Source organism: Schistocerca serialis, chromosome 7 (assembly GCF_023864345.2).
Source record: "Schistocerca serialis cubense isolate TAMUIC-IGC-003099 chromosome 7, iqSchSeri2.2, whole genome shotgun sequence".
In the NCBI taxonomy this organism is placed as follows: Eukaryota; Metazoa; Arthropoda; class Insecta; order Orthoptera; family Acrididae; genus Schistocerca; species Schistocerca serialis.
The window spans coordinates 269,468,499-269,487,806 of NC_064644.1; the positions used below are offsets into that span (position 1 = coordinate 269,468,499).

At 39.1% G+C, this 19,308-nt stretch overlaps 1 protein-coding gene across 1 annotated transcript in view; it reads right to left on the reverse strand.

The window, feature by feature from the left end:
- Positions 1-10,031: 10,031 nt before the first annotated feature.
- Positions 10,032-19,308, reverse strand: part of LOC126412050 (rab proteins geranylgeranyltransferase component A 2) — a 53,211-nt gene continuing 43,934 nt past the window's right edge. The window contains exons 6-10 of the mRNA XM_050081428.1: positions 18,714-19,143; positions 18,057-18,181; positions 15,567-15,712; positions 14,758-14,952; positions 10,032-10,773 (exon numbers count right to left, since the gene is read on the reverse strand). Coding sequence (XP_049937385.1) covers positions 10,585-10,773; positions 14,758-14,952; positions 15,567-15,712; positions 18,057-18,181; positions 18,714-19,143 — 1,085 coding nt within the window. The 3' untranslated portion in view covers positions 10,032-10,584. The remainder of the gene's footprint in view (positions 10,774-14,757; positions 14,953-15,566; positions 15,713-18,056; positions 18,182-18,713; positions 19,144-19,308) is intronic.

Genomic DNA, 19,308 nt, shown 5'->3' on the forward strand with positions numbered 1-19,308 from the left:
TTACTCACACAGGGGTCAAACTGTTGTGCCAGCATGTTGACCCAATTGCAGCTTTGCCATGGCTGACCTCCATTAAGAAACTGCAAGACTTTCTGGGTAAAGTTGCGTACTAACACAAGTTTTTACTGAACACATTGACTATTGCCCAGCCCCTGCAGGCACTTTTGTGTAAAAGTGTGTCTTTTTTTCTGGTCCCCCAGCTTGTGACTGAGCTTTTGCTTTGCTTAAATCTAAGCTTCAATTTTCCCTGTGTCTGGCTGCTTTTCATCCGGGTCAGCATGTTGTGTTGGCTAAAGTTGCCTCTCAGCATGATCTTGGCATGGTATTGGCAAAAAAATATACAGACGGGTTTGAATGATCCATTGCTTACACTTCTAGGACTTTCTCCACTCAGCAGCCGTATTCTTAGATTGAAGAGGCGGCTTTAGTAATTGTGTTCACACTCATGAAATTTCACATCTGCATGTAAGAATCTAAGTTCCATTTAATCATGGTTCACAAGCCATTGGTTGCTCTTTTCAACCCTTAAGCTCCTGTACCAGAGAAGGCAGCACATTGTTTGCAGCGGTGGGCTCTCTTCTGCTCCCCATTATCATATTCAGACCCATTACTGGCTGACAGCACAACACGCCGATGCCTTACCTCACCTTCTGAATGGGCCAGACCCAGCGTTAAGTCAGGATGCGTTGCTTTGTTTTTATTTAGGTATTGAGAATCAGAACATAGTCGATGATTTTTCAATGACCAGGGCCACAATAGCATCTGACGTTGCTGCGGATCCTGTACTTAGTTGCATCCTCTCTTTTGTGCAGCACAACTAGCTGGATAAATCCCCAGGCCATACCTCATATTTCTTGCATGATTACTTTGTCCTCCAGCATCACCTTTCTTTGTTTGATTGGGTTCTTTTGTTAGCTACAGAGGGTGCTGCTCCCCAGGTTGTGATTCCCACTTCCTTATACCATAATGTACTGCGGCTTCTGTTTGTCGATCATTGGGGGTCATCTCGCACCAAAGCTTTGGCCTGCTGGCATGTGTATTGGCTGGGCATAAATGGGGACATTACACAGCTTGCACTCACTATGTTCAGCCCTGTGGTACCTTAATCCCCTGTGCTGACACCAAATCACCCGTGGGAGTATCTATGTGTTGATTTTACTGGGCCCTTCTTCCTAAACCAGTATCAGCTCACTGTAGTGGATGCCTATTCCAAGTTTCCACACGTGGTGCATTGTCTGTCCATGTCCGCAGCGGCCTCTATTTTGGCCCTGTGTAAGATTTTTGCAACTGAGGGACTTCTGTATACCATGGTTATTGATAAAGGCCCCCAGTTTGTTTCTCAAGAATTTGCATCTCTCTGTGAGGCAGTGGTGTTGGCCATCTCACAGCTCCCCTGTTTCACCCTCAATCTAATGGTGAGGAAGTATGTATCTGGTAGGTCTCATGAAGCTGCTTTAGATGATTTTTGAATTCATACCATTTCACTCTGTTGGGCGACAAGAGCCCAGTGGAGCTGGTGTGTAGACACCAACCATGGATCCTCCTTCACCTGCTGCATCCAACACCACATCTGCCAGCTTCATGACAGTTACGGCCAGGTCCACCTGTCTTGGCCTGTGGTTTTGGCTGCCGGTTGAACTGGGTTCCTGTGGTCAACAAGCATGTGTCGTCCACATTCCTGACAGGCGGACATCCCGTCACTTTGACCAGCTGAGGCTGCACATGGTGGGGCCTGTTCCACAAGGCCCACCGCCTCCCCTGCCCCCACCAATGCCCTTAACTGTGTTACAGACAGTCTGGTTCGCACTGCAGTGGGGGTCGCTGTCTAGCAGATCTCTTTCTGGGTTTCCTGCCTCCGCCCCCACTCCTCAACTGCCATCGCCAGTGCAGCTCCCACAATACCTGATGTCGCAGCCTTCATTGCTGGGTCCTGTGTGGATGTTGTCTCCGACGCCCCTGCTGATGCCTCCAGCACTGACTGCTGACCTTGGCGAGGACATTGCTATGGAGACTCCATCCTCGATCTTGCCCTACTGCCTCTCATGAGTGTGGGTGATGGTGCACCCACCCGTCCCAACACTTCCGCCCCCACTCACTGGTGCCTGCCTGCCACCTGCTGCAGCAGCTGCCATCATTGGGCAATGAAATAGACGTCATTGCTGTCATTGGTGTTTTCCGTAACTCGTAATCTCAGTGCCTTGTGAGATGAATTTGTTTCATGGTACCAGTGCTTTTTCGATACCAGTGATTTTTTCTCTGTGCCTAGTGTTTTTTGTGTATGTATTTATGTGGTTTTCCCACTCTGTAGAAGGGAGGAGTGATCTACCTTCACTCATGACGTGCGCGAGTTCAGAGATACAGTTCACAGGCGCACTTATAGAGGTTGACACCCCCGCTCTGGTGAGCCGCCAAAGAAACGTTATTATTTAAGCAACTGCAGATGAGGGCTGGGCCTATTCTGTATCCTGTATTACTGTTGTCCTCTCAATATGTTCAGTGCTACACACAAGCTGTGTCTTACATGCTGCTCTATAAAGTACTATGTTCATGAATTGTGTTTGTTCTTGCTATAGCAACGCTACAACCCCCTACGTATTGCTAACATGTGGATCTTCAGGATAAGATTAAAATAATTACTGCATGCACAGGGGCATTCAAACATTCTTCCCATGCTCCATATGTGAATGGAATGGGAAGAAATCTTAATAACTGGGACAATGGGACGTATCCTTTGCCATGAGCTTCATGGTGGTTTGAAGAGTATTGATATAGATATGGAATTACAATTATTGCTAATATACTTACACTGACAATTATGGGAATTCCTTCTAAATTACTTTATATGTAAGTATTTGGAGAAAGAGGGCTACTTTGGAGAGAGAGGAAAGAAAAAAATATAAAATAAAAAGGTACTGCTCTGTTCTGTCACACTACTCAGTTGCCGTATTTTACTAATACCTCAAGCAAAGCACTTATTTCACACTGAATGTACTTACTAGCGGCTATCAGTATACTGGCAAAGTCAATAATTTGTATAATACAAATGTTAAAGGTAATTGAAATTTACACCCTTGAGTCCAAATGTTCTTTATAAATTGTATGAGTGGTTAATGAGATATTCTTTTGCTTCATTTTTTAATACCTAAGAATTTTTCAATTTCCTGCCTGATGTCCACCGGCATTCTGTTGTAGGCTTATGCAGCAGAGTATAAAACTGTTTTGAATCCTACATAGAGGTGCATAATCTACATGGAAATTATTTTTACTGTTAGTATTCTGGTTGTGAATTGTGTGGTTACGCCAAAATTCACCTTTACTATTGACCTCAAATACCATTAGGAAATCTCTGTATTTGCATGAAAGTGTAAGAATCCTTAGGTTCCTGAAGGGGCTCTTGCTAGACATTTTTCTATCAACTTGACTAAATATTCATACTGCATGTTTCTGCAAGTACGTTTTTGAAGTTGCCTGCAGTGCCCAGAAGATTACACCATAGAATTAGTGTTAGCAGCTCTGTACACAGGTCAACACAATGAGATTTCTAAGTGCAAAATGAGCAGAATGGAAAATGTTGGTTAACTTATCCATGTGCTAGTGCCACCTGCCATGTGTTTGTCATCAATATGGATGCCTAGGAACATCACCCACGATCCCTCATCCTGAATTTCTCAATTAATCCCTACTTTTGGTACTAGTAATTGATTATTATGAGTTTAGAACTGCATAATACATGTTTTTAAGATCAAGGGTTAAGCTGTTATCTAGGAACCAGTTGTTAGCTTTACCACAATCCCCCAGCAGTGTCTGCTATAGATGTGTTTGGGCCCTTTATCATTATACTTGTCACCAGCAGAGATTATACTTTTTGAAGAATCCCCCAGTGTCCCATGTAAATCATTTATGAAGACAAAGAACAGGAGAGGGCCAAGCATGAAACCTTACAGGAAACCATATTTAACGTTTCTTCACTCTGAATGTTGTCTTATTTCTGTTGTATCATCTGTTAGTGTGACCATCTGTTGCCTATTATTAAGATAAGGCTGTGTCTATGCCTTTAATGCCAAATCAATTTAGTTTTCTTAGTAAACTTTTATGATACACACAATGAAAGATCTTGGCGAGATCACAGCAAATGTCAACCGAGTAATTTTTCTTATTTATTTTTATGACAACTGTCTTTATATCATTGTACTACTTTCTCATTAGAAAAGCTTTTACGGAAAACAAACTAAGCTGCTGTTAAAGAGGTTCAGTGTTTTGTATCAATCTATCTACTTTTAACTTATCTCCAGCGTGTTGTGGTGACTTCTTCCATTCGCCTCCACTTGTAGCAGCAGACAACGATCTGCGCTGACCGAAAACCAGTGATCAGCGAACCACGTGGTGGCCAAAGTACCACTGCATCTCCTCAGCGCCCTTGATGCTCACTTCTCCCAGAGGCAGAGCTTAGACTGCAATGCTGGAATAGTGTGGTGTACTTATTGTGGTGGTGTGCTTGTGCACCAAGAGTACCAGGCAGCTTTATTGCCGTTTCATCCCTGGCCATTTTGGTGCCCATTTACCGCCAAATTTTTTCTCTGACCGTACTGGCTCCCTTGATCGCTAGGAAAGTCCTTCTCATTCCCAAACTTCCTCCCTTCTTTTCCCGTGGCTTCGTGAGACCTGCATACAGGCGCCATTCCAGCAAAATCGTGTGACGATGTCCCCCTTCTCAGCACTTGTCTCCTCAAGCAACCAGACAATGCCAAATAAAGTACTGTAAACTACTCATAGTCCACCCTGTTCAAGGACTCCGTCATGAACAAGGACTCCCCTTGATTTAAAAGGTAATAACTTATTAAATTTTATTGTAGCCGTTATCTCATAGGAATAATATGTCCAAATGAGCTCACATACCTCTTTCAGCACACCTCGTTATTTATTGTTGTCTTTATTAATTAGCGTGTCTTGATAAATATGTATTCCCTTCAGAGCATAGAAGGGAACCTTTAAATCATTCCTTCAGCATTATTGCCTTTCTCAGTAACTCTTTTGCATCTGCCTTTGATGGACCATTTTACGTCCTGGCATTTTCAGCTACTGTTAAGAAGAACTCGTTGAATTTAGTTGGCAATGATTTGATGTCAATATTATCTGTCTCACTGCTATTGTCATCTGGAAGTTACATATTATTATGACCTGATGAAACTACAATCGTCCAGTACAACCATAAGCTCTTGATTGTTCTGTTAGAAGGTGAAGTGGAACTACAACACATGAAATATTAGTTCACCTTATTACAAGAATCATAACAATATTTACTTGTCTTTATACAATCCATTGCCACAGGAATGAGCCAAATATTTATAACAGTTCTTTGAATAATAAAGCATCATTTGATGCACACATGTACTAAACTCTTCTCTTGAAGTACAAAGTTCAAACTGACAGTTCTATCATATGTACTAACTAGAAAATGTTGACTACTTGATCAGAGGTCATGAACTATTGGCTGAATGATTCTATGTTCATCTTTATGTCAGCCTATGTGCAGTAACTCTGCAAGCTCGGAGAGAGGGTAAGACTCTGCCAATGCCTCCCATTCATCACTGTGGTATGCAGCGAGACATTGCTGTGTTTTGTGGTATCGATGAGAGGTGCAGACTTTGTTATGGCACTGCAATCTTTGGGTGGTACCACACCAATCATTTACCTTATCAAATTTATTTTTTGTGCCTAGTAGTGCCCCAAATTTTCATTACCTTGTTCTTAGAATGTTGAATTTTTTTGTGCATCTTGCTTTTTTGATGACCAATAAGTAGTCCTCTACAGTAAATAACAGCACAAATTACTTTACTTCTAAATTACAGCCATTCTTTCTCTTCACTTCCACTGTAGTTGTCCCTGGCCTATTCTATGCGAAAACTGGATTTATAGTGCTGTAATAATATTTTTAGCAAAGAATTAAAGTTCTCTTCTACTGTGTGTAGTTGGTAAATGTCTTGTCAAATATTAAAAGTAAGTCAACATTTACAATTGTGTGAAATTTTGCTTCCCTTGTCAGTAAATCCTGACTGATGAGGATGCTTTTTTTACAGCCATTTGGCCATCGACGTCAGAAAAACCCTTGTTGTGGGGCTCATAATATTTCATGTTGGATTCAAAAGAAAATTATCAAGTGCAGTTGCACTACATCCTATTCTTGTTGGAAATGTTACTGTGAGTAACAAACCAAAGCTGGACATCAGTAACTGTTAAGTGTCCTTGATCAGAACTATCCAAATTGAAATCAGTATTGAGGTCTGTCATCTGATACTAAAATTCACATACTCAGAATATAACCACAACCTTGTACCTCAGATTATGCATAAAGCAAAGTGATACTTTCTTAGGTCCATCTAGGTGAATCTGTTCAATTTCTATAACTTCAGAATAATTTCAAGCACAGCAAGTCCAGAAATACCTTTAGAGTTTTCAATTTCCTGTGGTAATGTGAGAACTACACTAACTCACTCTCTCTCTCTCTCTCTCTCTCTCACACACACACACACACACACACACACACACACACACACACACACACACAGTCAGTGATGTTTTGATGGAAAATATGGCTACGAAGTCTTTCGGTTTTCTTGAATAAAAATTTCTCGGTGTACATGCCGCGTCAGTTCAGGATAAAACTCCAAGCTTTCGACCACTACCTCCATGGTCGTCGTCCGGGCTAAAACTGACTGTCGTAAACTAGCGAGGCTTCCACTTTTGTATGCAAAGGACAACTTCTGATTGCCTGGAATACGTCATAGCAACAGCGATATGGCGCGTAGTAAAGTGGTGCCCTCTACTTCCATAGATGTAGTTTCTATCCCAAGTTGCTTGCAGCGCCATCCCTTGAATCAGGTGGTAAAGTGTGGGAAGTTTTCCTCTGCAATTTTTCTTTATCCAGTGCACTCTTCCAGGTGTTGCTAAGTGCACAGTGCATAGCCCAATTTTTACACAGTCCAATCTAGCCAAGGTCATGAATGATGATGATGATGATGATGATAAATGATGAGGACAACACAAACACTCAGTCCCCATGCAGAGAAAATCCCCAACATGGCCGGGAATCGAACCTGGGACTCTGTGATCCAGCGGCAGAACACTAGCCACTAGACCACAAGCTGTGGATGAACTGAGCCCTGATGACCAGCAAAGACATGTCTGGAGGTAGGCGCCCTGGACTGTGCCAGGGTACCAACCTGTCTTGTCACCTGACATATGGCCTAAGAACCAGGAGTGATGGTCTGGGTGCCATTTTATTTCATAGTAGGACCCCTTTGATCGTCATCTGCAGTACTTTTACGGCACAGTGGTATGGCGATTAAATTCTATGGCCCATTTTGTTGCTCTTCAAGGGCTTGCATTTCAGTAAGATAATGCCTGTCTGCACAGAACAAGAGTTTCTACTGCTTGTCTTCATACTTGCCAAATCCTAGCTTTGCCAGGAAGGTCACCAGATCTTTCCCCAATTGAGAACGTTCTCAGCTTTATGGACAGGGCTCTCCAACCAGCTCAGGATTCTGATGATCTAATGTGTCATTTGGGCAGAATTTGGTATGATATCTCTCAGGGGGAGATCCACCAAGTATTTCAATCAAGCTCTTTCTCTTGGACAGATCTTCCAGTTTTTCTACATTATAATCATTTGTTTGTCTGTATATGTACATCACATCTACTGATTTCTGTCCCATTTGGATAATTTCTTCATTGTGCATCCTTTTTTTTCTTAGGCGTAAGTTGCTAATGTAAGTACTATACGTATGTGTTTATTTGCAGGCAATTTCATGCAGTGAAGTAAAAGAGGAAATGGAAGTCTACTATGGGGCATTAAACGACTGAACGACAACCTGGACAAAAGGGCACAGCTCAAGAATAATGGTAGCTGTTTAGGGGAGGACTGATGGGACGAAATCCACCTGGAAATTGGAACACACAAAGCGTGAATTAGTTTTCATTGTTTAAGGTCCTTAGTTACATTTTTAAACTTGTTTCAGGCTAAATTGCCACACTCTTGAGATAATAAAGGATGCATATGGTTGTAGTGAGTACAATGGAGCAAGCTGGATTAAGAGGTGTCAGACTTGTGGAACAGTATGAAAAGGAGTTTATGGCCAATACTGGTTGTAAGCTGCATGTAAATAATAAGAGACTGGAATTAATTATTGCAATAGCTTATAAGGAAAGCTACATGTATTATGTTTAATGACACTTGACGAATGCAGTTGTCATAAGCAATATGAGATAGGTTAAAAGAAGGTCAACAATGGACACATTTAACAATTGACCGTATTACTAAATTAGCTTTATCACTTAAACAAAACTGTGGAGAAAAGATAAAAAGATGAGTCAACTTAATGTCCCTAACTATCAGGAGAGGTAGAGGTGGGGTAACTTGCTGAGATGTGTCCATAAGGAAACATTTTTGAAAATTTGTGTGCAGTGTCCCACACCCGGTTAGTGACAAACTTACACAGGACTAGGCATACAGTCTTAAGGGCAGTGTGCTGAGTTCATGTACTTTCAAGTACATCTGCAGACGAATTTAGAAGACAGAGGGGGTGATCCCATATATTTGCACCAGTTACCTTGGCTAAAGAAAAAAATGGGGGACATTGTAGTAGGCAAGTCAATAGTATAAGCAGTGTCCGCTGGAGTAAACCTAATTTACCTGTGACAGCTTGGTATCTTGTAAATAATAAACTCTGAGGCAAGTGATTTCGTATGTCACCATCCCTACCACAATAATTATTTGGGAACACCATTATTTTCATTTCACTCTTCAAACGCAACATGTTTCGTATTTTTAACATTTCAGTGAATGACAGGAATATTTTACAGTACAGATGGTAATGGAGACTCCATGACTGTTTATAACAACATGTCCTCTGAATTTGGGAGAGTTATCTCTCCCTGGCATGAGACACTTTAATTTAGGGATAAGAAATGAGAACATACCCTGAAAGCTCAAGAATTTATATTCTTTTCTCATAAGGCATGACATCACAAGTCTTAAAGATAACCATACTTCTTACATCAGAATTATACGATACACTGAAAACAACAAACTGTAATATAAGTGCCAACTTGTGAAATGTTTTTGCCTTTGAGTCTTAATACACTTTTATTAATAACATGATTTGGTCAGAATGGATCCTCCTGGTGACCAGCCTCTTTCCAGAAGCATTCAGGTGAAGAATGTGCCACATACAATGCAACCAACTAAATAATGAGGCATCTCCGCAGTAACACCTGCGAACACCCACTTCTCCTGAGTGATTCTGCAAGTTGTGGACTAGAAAGTTCCACAGAACACTAAGTTCAAACCACACTAGCTTCACATTCGTGCCAGGGGTACTCCCAGTGAAATGCCTGAAGTGATCTTCTGATGAATGACGGAGATTATGGTCCAAATTGTTGCTTGCACACATAATTAGAATAATATCACATCTTTACTGAGTTTTGTATGCAAACAGCCCAACTCACCAGTTGGGTCACTGAACCGAATACTTGGCTTAAAATTACTGGTTCTGCACCATTTCTGGTAGCCCCCTCCCGCAAATTAAGGCCTTTACTAGCATTTTTAACGCTTTCATTTGCAGCCTTTCCTTGTACCTCATATGATGTACTGTCAGCTTCTGAATTCATTGGGTTGTGTTACAGCCACAGATTTAGAAACCTTCAATAGTTTTGGAGACTGAATAAATACATTCATTGTTGACATATCATTTCATTGTTTTGATGGATCCGATTGTAGCCCCAGCCTTCTCAGCTGACCCTAACATTGCCGCTGCAAATTACAAGCTCCTGCGGGAAAAAAGCCAAGTCTGAATTATTGTGCTGTAGTGCTGTCAGAATGATGGAAAATGACTGCTCTAAATTAGTCAACACATTTAACAGCAGTGAAATTATTAGTTAAGTACACTGTCAAAAAATTAAAAATCATTTCCAACATTGAGTATGGTGCTTTATTCTTTAGTAGAAAGGGAGTGGTGAAGAAGGAAAAGACATAATTCAGATAAGCCACAGGCAATGCCTTCAGGACATTTATTTAATTTCCTGCATACAAAATAGTGAGATCCTTAAAAATATGAAGAAAGATTTTACAATTCTCATACTAGGCAACTTTCACTGTCATACATAAGTACCATCACACCATAATTACTGCTTTTCCAAGCCTCACTTTCCCAATGAGAATAGAAGAAAAGTAGTGCAACATCATAATTGATAAGTACAAGGGAATGATTTAGCATTCATTGCAGCTCTTTGGATTATGTACTACAGTTCATTCTTTGCTTTCAAAATTGATGTCTAACGAATTATCATCATTCACTTTGAAGAAAAAGTGTCACGTTTAGAAATTACAATAATTTCATTGAAGGTGACACTGAAATAATATAATAGTGTGACTAGCAACTTAACTGATACTCCAAGGAAACACCCAAAGCTTTAATATTCTGGAAGCAGTATCAAGCTAAGGGAATAACTGTGTGCCAATGCCATTTGCTCCCTAAAGATCAGTCACAGTGGGAGTATTATACAGATATTGACTGAAGGTGTAGCTTCTTAAGAACCCTCAACAGCTGGAGGAGCAGCATCACCCCCCACTTCTCCTTCAGCTTCACCATCAACAGCATCACCACTTTCAAATGCAGGTCCAGGTGCATCATCACCTTCCAGAACGATTTCCTCTGGATCAGGAGCACGTGGCAGAAATTCGCAATCTGGGTACATCTTCATGAAGATGGACTTTGCCTGCAACACAATGTATACATGTTACACCTCATAAAATAAAGGAAACAAGAACGATTTATTCTGCATTAATGAATACTTTTTATAAAGTAGTTTTGCAAGTGTCTTATTTTGACTGTGACCTTTTAACAGATATGACACATCTCACATGCTACCTTTGTATTTCATAGCTCAGTATGTTATGAGGTCAGTGATTAACAGGTATGGATGCTGTGGTGTACAATAAGATCAAATCTCCATTGAGTCACATGCAACTTCAATCTCTAAGTAGTTCTATGATTTAACTTGACAGTTAATATGCCTGATCTCTAACATTACTTCATGTTAAGTGAAAAATGCCAAATACCAAGCATCAATTTTTCTAAACAGGACTGCATCAATTAAATTAACAGAATCTACGCATTGTTTGCGTGGGGAGGAAGTAATCAAGTGAACTGTGCAGAAACAGATACGAGTGTGTGTACCACCTATGAAGTTTGTAATGAATGAAGGTAATCAAATCCAGCCAATTAATTTGAAAAGTATTTAAGCAGATATTTCTCACAACAAGGATGTCTGTGAACAGCTTCCAAAACATCATTAATAAGTGCTATGTGGTGGTGTAGAAGCTGGATCATTCACTACATCAGAAAAGAAACATTTCCAGAAGTAATCTGAAAATGTAAACTGAGAGTTGTGATAATTGTGCCATTTAATGGATAATCCAGTTTACTTAAAATGAAGAGCAAATGCACAACAATGAAAACATTATAAATATTTTCTTAAAACTGGAAGTAAGCATCATGTGAGTCCCAAATGTTCGGATGTAAAGAAAAAAATAGTAAATACATAAAAATTATTTTTAAAAATAAAACATTCTCAAAAATCACTTGTAATACTGAAGACAGATTCAGAATTACACGACAGTTGGAAATCTGTTATACGTTTTGAAACTTCCATGCATTCACTACATACTGTGTGTTGTGGTTTGAGTGACAACAAAAAGCTTACTGCCTGATTTCACTTTCAATAAGCAACATTCGAAACAGATACCATCATTGCCAGATAAGGACAGTCAGTTCTTCAATCATGTTCTTATCAAATAGACTGAAACAAATTAAACTTTTATGGGCTTCAGTTAAAGAATATTCTTGTGGTATTATAAAACAATTATTGAACTTGCATATGATGAGTTTTCAAGAGACTTAACAAATGCTATGTGAGACATAACATGGTGTCTGCATACATTGACTGTGTAAAACCCTGACTGTTCTGTTCATTCCAAGAGATTCAGAAGGTAGTAAGTAGCGTAACTCCAATTTTTGATGTGTTTCTTGACAACCAGAAAGCCTTCTGCACAGTTCCACGTCATTGTTTTAATATAAAATGTAGGGGTGCTCTTATCTTCACTTTGTCAGTTCACACTAAAGATGGCTGAATAGTATACAGCCAAAATATCATATCAAGAAACTGAGGTTCTGTGACTGGTCAGTCAGTATGCCACATAATTATGAAGCTGCACAGATCCAATATCGTTTATTAGTCTAAGAAGGGGATGAAACTGAGATTAGTACGCAAGTGCTATGGACAATATTAATGAAAGAAAACTCATATTTACAATGGATGGTACAATCAAACCTACAAAAGAACCCAAGTCTCATACAACAGGCAGACTTCACATTGCATGATGGAAACACACAAAAACTGAACTAAGCGCAAGGCGCAAAGATTAAAACATGCTGCTGCAAGTTTTACTGATAGATAGCCAAACTTTTTCTTAATAACTCTTAATATAATCAAACAAAGAACAAATGGGAGGAGGATTAGTGTTTAACGTCCCATTGACAGCAAGGTCATTAAAGACAGAGCACAAACTCTTATTAGGAAAGGTTGTGCCCTTTCCAAAAGAACCACCCTGGCATTTGCCTGAAGCAATTTAGGGAAATCGCAGAAAACCTAAATTCAGATGGCCGGATGCGGATTTGAACAGTCATCCTCCTGAATATGAGTAAAGTATGCTTGCTCAGTAGGAACAATTCCTGCAGGAAAAAATTGAAGACTGAGTAAGAGTAACACAGAGTCTGTGAAACATTTTTAAAAGCTGGTTGTATGTAACTTTATATTATGAAAATAAAGAAATAGCAACAAAATTACAGTGTAGTCTTTTATTGGGTTTTATACAAGGGTAAGTCAATTATTATCCAAAATTTAGTCATATTTTTGTTTATTTTGGCAGTACTGTCATTTTACGTTGATGATGCATGCTTTGTTTATTTGTTGTTACATCTTTGCAATTTTCAAGTTGATAGGTTAGTTTCATTATTGCTGCCATGAAGTTAATCATGGCTGCTCTGCTGTCTATTTGCACCAAAGAACAGCAATGTTTGATGATTCGCTTTTTGTGGTCGGAAGGCTAATCAGGGGCCGAAATTCATCAAAGACGTTCGGTACGGTACAGGAACAGTGTTTTGCCACAACAGGGTGTCTACGAATAAATTGAAAAATTCCGAAATGGTCGCACAAGTGTTATGAATGGTGAAGGAGCCGGACGACTGTTTACCGCCACAAATGAAGGAACCATTGAGCGTTCACGTGAAATGATTCTCTTAGACAGACGATTAACTATTGATGAAGTGGCACATCGTCTGCAAATTAGTCACAGTTCTGCCTACAAAATCATCTGCAACAGACTTGGGCTATATAAAGTTTGTGCAAGATGAGTCCTAAAACAACTCACATAGTTGCATAAACAAACCCGCTTGGACATCTGCAAAAAACATTTGGATCACTATGGTAATGAAGGGGTCCAACTTCTTAGACAGGATCATTACTGGCGACGAAACATGGATCCATCATTACGATGCCAGGTAGTAAATGGCTGTGTATAGAATAGAAACATCCGAATTCGCCGTGCAGGAAAAATTTCGAGACCCAACCATCCGCAGGAAAACTGATGCTTATGGTTTTATGGGACGCACAAGGTCCAGTACTGGAACATTATGGGGCAAGGGGCATAACAATAAACAGCGTACATTACAGTGAAATGCTTACTGCCAGGCTAAAGCCTGCAATTTGAAGCAAAAGCCAAGGATTGCTGTCAAAAAGTGTTGTGTTGTTGCACGACAATGCCCGTCCGCATACTGCTGCCCAAGCTGCTGAAATGCTCCAGAAACTCAAATTTGAAGTACTGAATCATCCTCCATATAGTCCCGATCTGGCCCCTCCTGACTATCACCTGTTTGGTCCTCTCAAACAGGCAATAAGGGGTCATCGATTTGCCTCGGACGAAGCAGTGAAAGAAGCGGTGCATTCCTGGCTCGCAGCTCAACCGAGAACCTTCTTTTATGAGGGCATCAGGAAGCTTGTACAACTAGGGACCAAGTGCGTTGAAACGCAAGGAGACTATGTCTAACATGATATTCTTGTAAGTTTCCTATTTTATTACAATAAAATTTTATAACTACTTTGCAGATAATAACTGACTTACTCTCATAGCAGCAGGTTTTGTTTAATTAGTGAGGAATACCACATAGGTGTACCTATGAAAATAATATTTCAATGTGAATTAAAATAAAATACAATCAGGACTTCTTGAAACTAGTGTACCCTCTTTTCAAGAGGGGGGTGGGGTGGGGAAGGCCAAGAGTGAGATGGAACTCGCATGCAAGAGAAATGAGAATTTATCTGATCTTACGAAATATTTTACAATGGACCAGTTCAATACTACACCCACCACCTTTTAAATGACTTTTTTTTGGCTGCTTTCATTTTCACAACTTTCAATTTGTTATCACATTAATGAAAGATGTCATACCTTTTAAATATTTAAATACTACCCTTCCATAAATTCTATGTCACACACACACACACACACACACACACACACACACACACACACACACACTTGTGAGCTTCCCCTAGCTTTCCAATGCATCAAGTGGACAAGATACAAATATGAATCATTTAAACCAAGGCACATGAGATAGTAACTTCATTTCGTTAACTTACCTCTGCAACTGCATGTTCAAAATCAAGGTCCAGGTCAGGCCCAGAGCAGAGAAAAACATTTGATGGCACTCCTGTTGTTAGATCACAGCTGGAAGTCTCTGGACAATTGAAGTACAGAGACCACAAAACCTGAGGCTTCAATGCCGTTGGGCGGGTAGCACTCTCCTCATTTGTTTCCCCGTCTCCTTCACCACCCTTAGAAATTTAAACATTTCTGGTATTAGCACTCTTAAAATATTGTTCCAACACAGCTTATAAATATGTAATTCACTACTGTTCTCAATAAATGGACTATTATTTTCTGTCACTTTCACTGATTACAATTAATCCACAGCCAGTTTCTTTGGGTACAAGAACACAAGCACTGAAACTGACAAAAATCCCTATATGGTTTTGCTGCTAATATGTATTCTGATCACAAACATTACAAAGAAGGCTGTGTGATGACTTGTGAAACAGTTCCATTTTTGAGTCCACACACATTTCAATAAACAGCTGCTGGGAATCTTCAATTACAAAATGGAATATAGCAGCAATACAACCAAATATTAGTTTTACACACATAAAAATAATGGTTCTCAGTAGAAAATAATGTGAGTGAAGTTTGATTTTTTAGATTGTATTTTTGATTCATTAGTGACAATTTATCTTTATTACAAACTGGCAACATTTTATTATTATTAGAATAATTGTTAGAGGACTGTACGATACTTTACCCAAAGGTCACTTGATAAGCCCGTAAGTGCTTCAGCCTTACTTTATGTTAATGTACTGTGAATTGTATGATATTAAAGAACACAGTACTATACCGGATGTGAAGTTTGTGTAGACTGTGTATCTGTATCAATACGGCTAACTGTCCCATCATCAAATTCAGTATGCAGTAAACTCTTCACAACTTCTTGCATATCTTCTCGAGCAGTCTTCTGTTGTCGGCATGTCATGTGCACAACATCTAGGAGTGAAGAAATTTAAGTGGAGTATACTTTTCACTAGCAGAAATTGGTTTTATTAATATGGGCTAAAATAAAGCATTTGTATTTAAATAAATAAATAAATGTAATCAATAAGGAAAAACTGTAATAGTTTTTCACTAATGCACTCCACGAATGAGCTCTTAGAGTTACATATTAAATTATCAGCATTATTTGGTCTGAACTGCTTTCAGAATAGAGCCCACTGTATGACACACATATGCAACAGAAGAAAACGTCACATATCCTGGCCAAGGATAGATAAAATTTTGAATGCTACCTGAACACCTTGTCACATTATACGACTATTTTAAATTTTTGTTATCGATTATAAACTATAGAATCCTTCAAAAATGAGGTTTTAGTATCTTAGGAACACAAAGTATATCAAATTACGTGAGAAAGTTCAGGAACAGCCAAACCTGTACTTAGCAACTACTGGCCGAGGCACTTACCAATTAGAGAATCCTGAGAGGCAAGGGTGCTTTATCAAAATGAATTATAAGACAACAGAACCTAGCTTTCAGAACCATTAGTTCCATCCTCAAGGAAGGATGAGGGAAAGATCTTTCTCTCCTTGTTCTGACTACTGTTAGGTCCGTCTCAATGAACTTCTGAGTGACCTGCTCTCCTTTCAAACCTTCCTAAAGTTATCCTCCTTGACGATGGGACTAATTGCTCTGAAAGCTGGGTAACAGTATTTTTTTTTTTTTTAGTATTGCTATTGACAAGATTTTCAGTTTTGTCCCCTGAAGATGAGTACTGGGCAGACATTGTCTCCTTGTAATTTTACGGTTTTAACAAAAATACTGCAGATACAAGCATTGCACTCCTCCTCTCCTCCATGAACAACAGCCTGCAACAGGAGACACATTTGTCCCCTATGGTGATACTGCTACAAATAACAACAGATATTTTAAATCTACATGTTCGTTAGTTGCATCAGTCTCCCCCTCCCAACTTCCACAGTAAGACCTACTGAACAAATACAAATAAATTTAACTTTCAGTACTATCATAGTGACAAAATCAGTAATATATTCCTTATCATTTATGATTAATTGAAAACCAATTAAATCAGATTACAATTAAAGCAGCTAACTCAATCTGATGCATGTTTATTCTTGCAGATACAGCTTTAACACTGGAGACTTTTATGCAACCTTACTGAAACCAAACCTTCCCAGTTTCCTGTAATAAAATGTTCAATATTAAGAGACTTACATTTACATTTTATTTGTAAGACTAAGCAGACATTTTCCTCCATTCATTGTCAACTAACCTGGTAACAGTGTTATTTTTCCTTTCTTTCTAGTAATATAATGGAAACAATGAAATTGTTATTAAGTTAACTAGAACATGTATTAATTTACCACAAAAAGCTAGCAAAATTGACTTGCACACCTAATTAATAAATTAACTTTACCATAGCATGAAATGACAGCATCTCGTCTGGTAGGAAACCAAAACTTTGTCATTTCTGTGGCCTTCAAAACTAACACCTATTGTTGCACCTCTACAAATATAAAGCAGTCTGGACTGGCACCTCAACCATTCATTCAAAGATATGTCTACTGTATGAAGTTTCATGACAAACTCAAAATTATCTTATTAAGCTGAAACTCAGTATTCTAGGATGTACTTCAAGATATTTCAAACTGTTTTGACAATGTGAAGACCTACATCAGCGTATGCTCACTTGTGAAACATGCTCTCATGAACTAAATAAAAATACTTCCAATGCTTTGAGACTAGACAGGAGAAATGCCATACTGCCTAAGTAATTCAGTTCACATACAAAAAAGGGTAAATTTGACCACCATAATGTTTCTTGTTCAGAATATGGTTTAGCTTTTTTATTTGTGTTGGAAAACAATTTCTCACAAACTGGTTTAAATTCCCAAAAAGCACTAACTAATGGTTTTTTATCTGAGGTTACAGAATCTAGCCAAAGTATATGCCGTAGTTTCAGTGCTATTACCAATGCTACATCACTAAGATCTCCAGCAAAGAATAAAAAGTTGTATCAAATTAAAGGAAAGCTCCCAATTTTTACTTATCAATCATACTTTTGAAGCTTGCAGTTTCACAATAGTTTAAAAAGCTTGAGATTCAATATTTCCCCTCATCTGAGAGAATTACAAATTCCTAATATAGTAGGAATTCCACCAAGTGTTTCAGAATGTGTAGATACTTATGGAAGTATCAACTGATCTGCATTACAAATTGACTCTTGTATGCACTTACACCTGTTAAACGACATTTCTTCACTGTCTCAACTTATGGCAACAAATTGTTATTCTCACTTTAAAAGTCATATACTTACACAATCCTTGTGGGCAAGCGTTTGTAGCTGGACCAACTTCAATAACAGTCACTGGTTCTTTAGAACCTTCAACTGGTGGAAATCTTAGCAGCGTAAGTGCTTCTTTATCAGCTGGCAGAATGGACCTGTTCAAAAAATTTAAATCTGTGCTATATTACCAACTTTCCATGTAGATACTGCATTAATATTTCCCAAGGGGGGGGGGGGGGGTTATCTGAGCAGACGTATATTACTACTATCAAGTTTCCACAATATGTGCGAGTTGCTACAGTTTTATTCTCTAATTTAGGAGAACTACTTATTTATTTACATGATGCAGTCACTGCATGGAGGGAAAAAGTATGAAAAGATGAATTGCATCAGACAATGGAAAACGCTTTGATAAAGGCCTTAATGGCCGAAAGCTTTATTTGTGACAAGTCTTTTTGTTGTGCCTATCTGCGATTCAGCATCTCTGCTACATGAAAAGTATAAACTTTTTACGACAGGTTGCTAATTTCACTAAAAAAATTATGCCACACACACTCACAAAACAACAAATGAACCCTGCAAGTTTTCAGCTCTACAATGTTATAAGAATTTGCACATACTTTCAAGAAGCTGAATTTGTGATAACTATTATGAGCTGCACAGAAAAGAATGGTAACAAGCTCCCACCTGTCAGTTATAAAGATCCCACGTGACAATCCTCCAGGCTTGGCTGCTGCCAAGTACTCCGCAGGTGCGTGACCAACACCCATCACAAGATTAACCGCATCAAGGCGGCGACCCCCAGAAGCCACGCCCTTGCATTTTCCATCTTCAATTAGCAAGTGTTGTACAGCTCTCTTCAGGTGGTACAATCCACCGAACACTGCACAAAGTCGACAGAAACACTGGGGTAGCTCTCCACTGCCATACATGGGCCAAAGGAAAGGTGTATTTCCATATCTTCCAAGGCTGCTGAGGAAACGCTGTGTGCGTGCCACGCCTTCGTCACAGGAAGTGTCTTCCGTGCACATAGCAATAGCATGTATTACATAATGCATGAGGTTTGGAGTCAGCTTCTTTGAGTTCAGGTAGTCAACAAATGGCTTATCTTCAAATCCTGCAACAAAAGTGAATAAAACGCTAAATTCAAAACTTTTGGAGAAAAAAATAAAATGGACTAACATAATTTAACACAATAATTTGTCTCTTCTATACTTTATGTCAAACATGAAATGAAAATTTTACATTTACCTAACATTTTCTGTTTGTTCCATCATAGGTC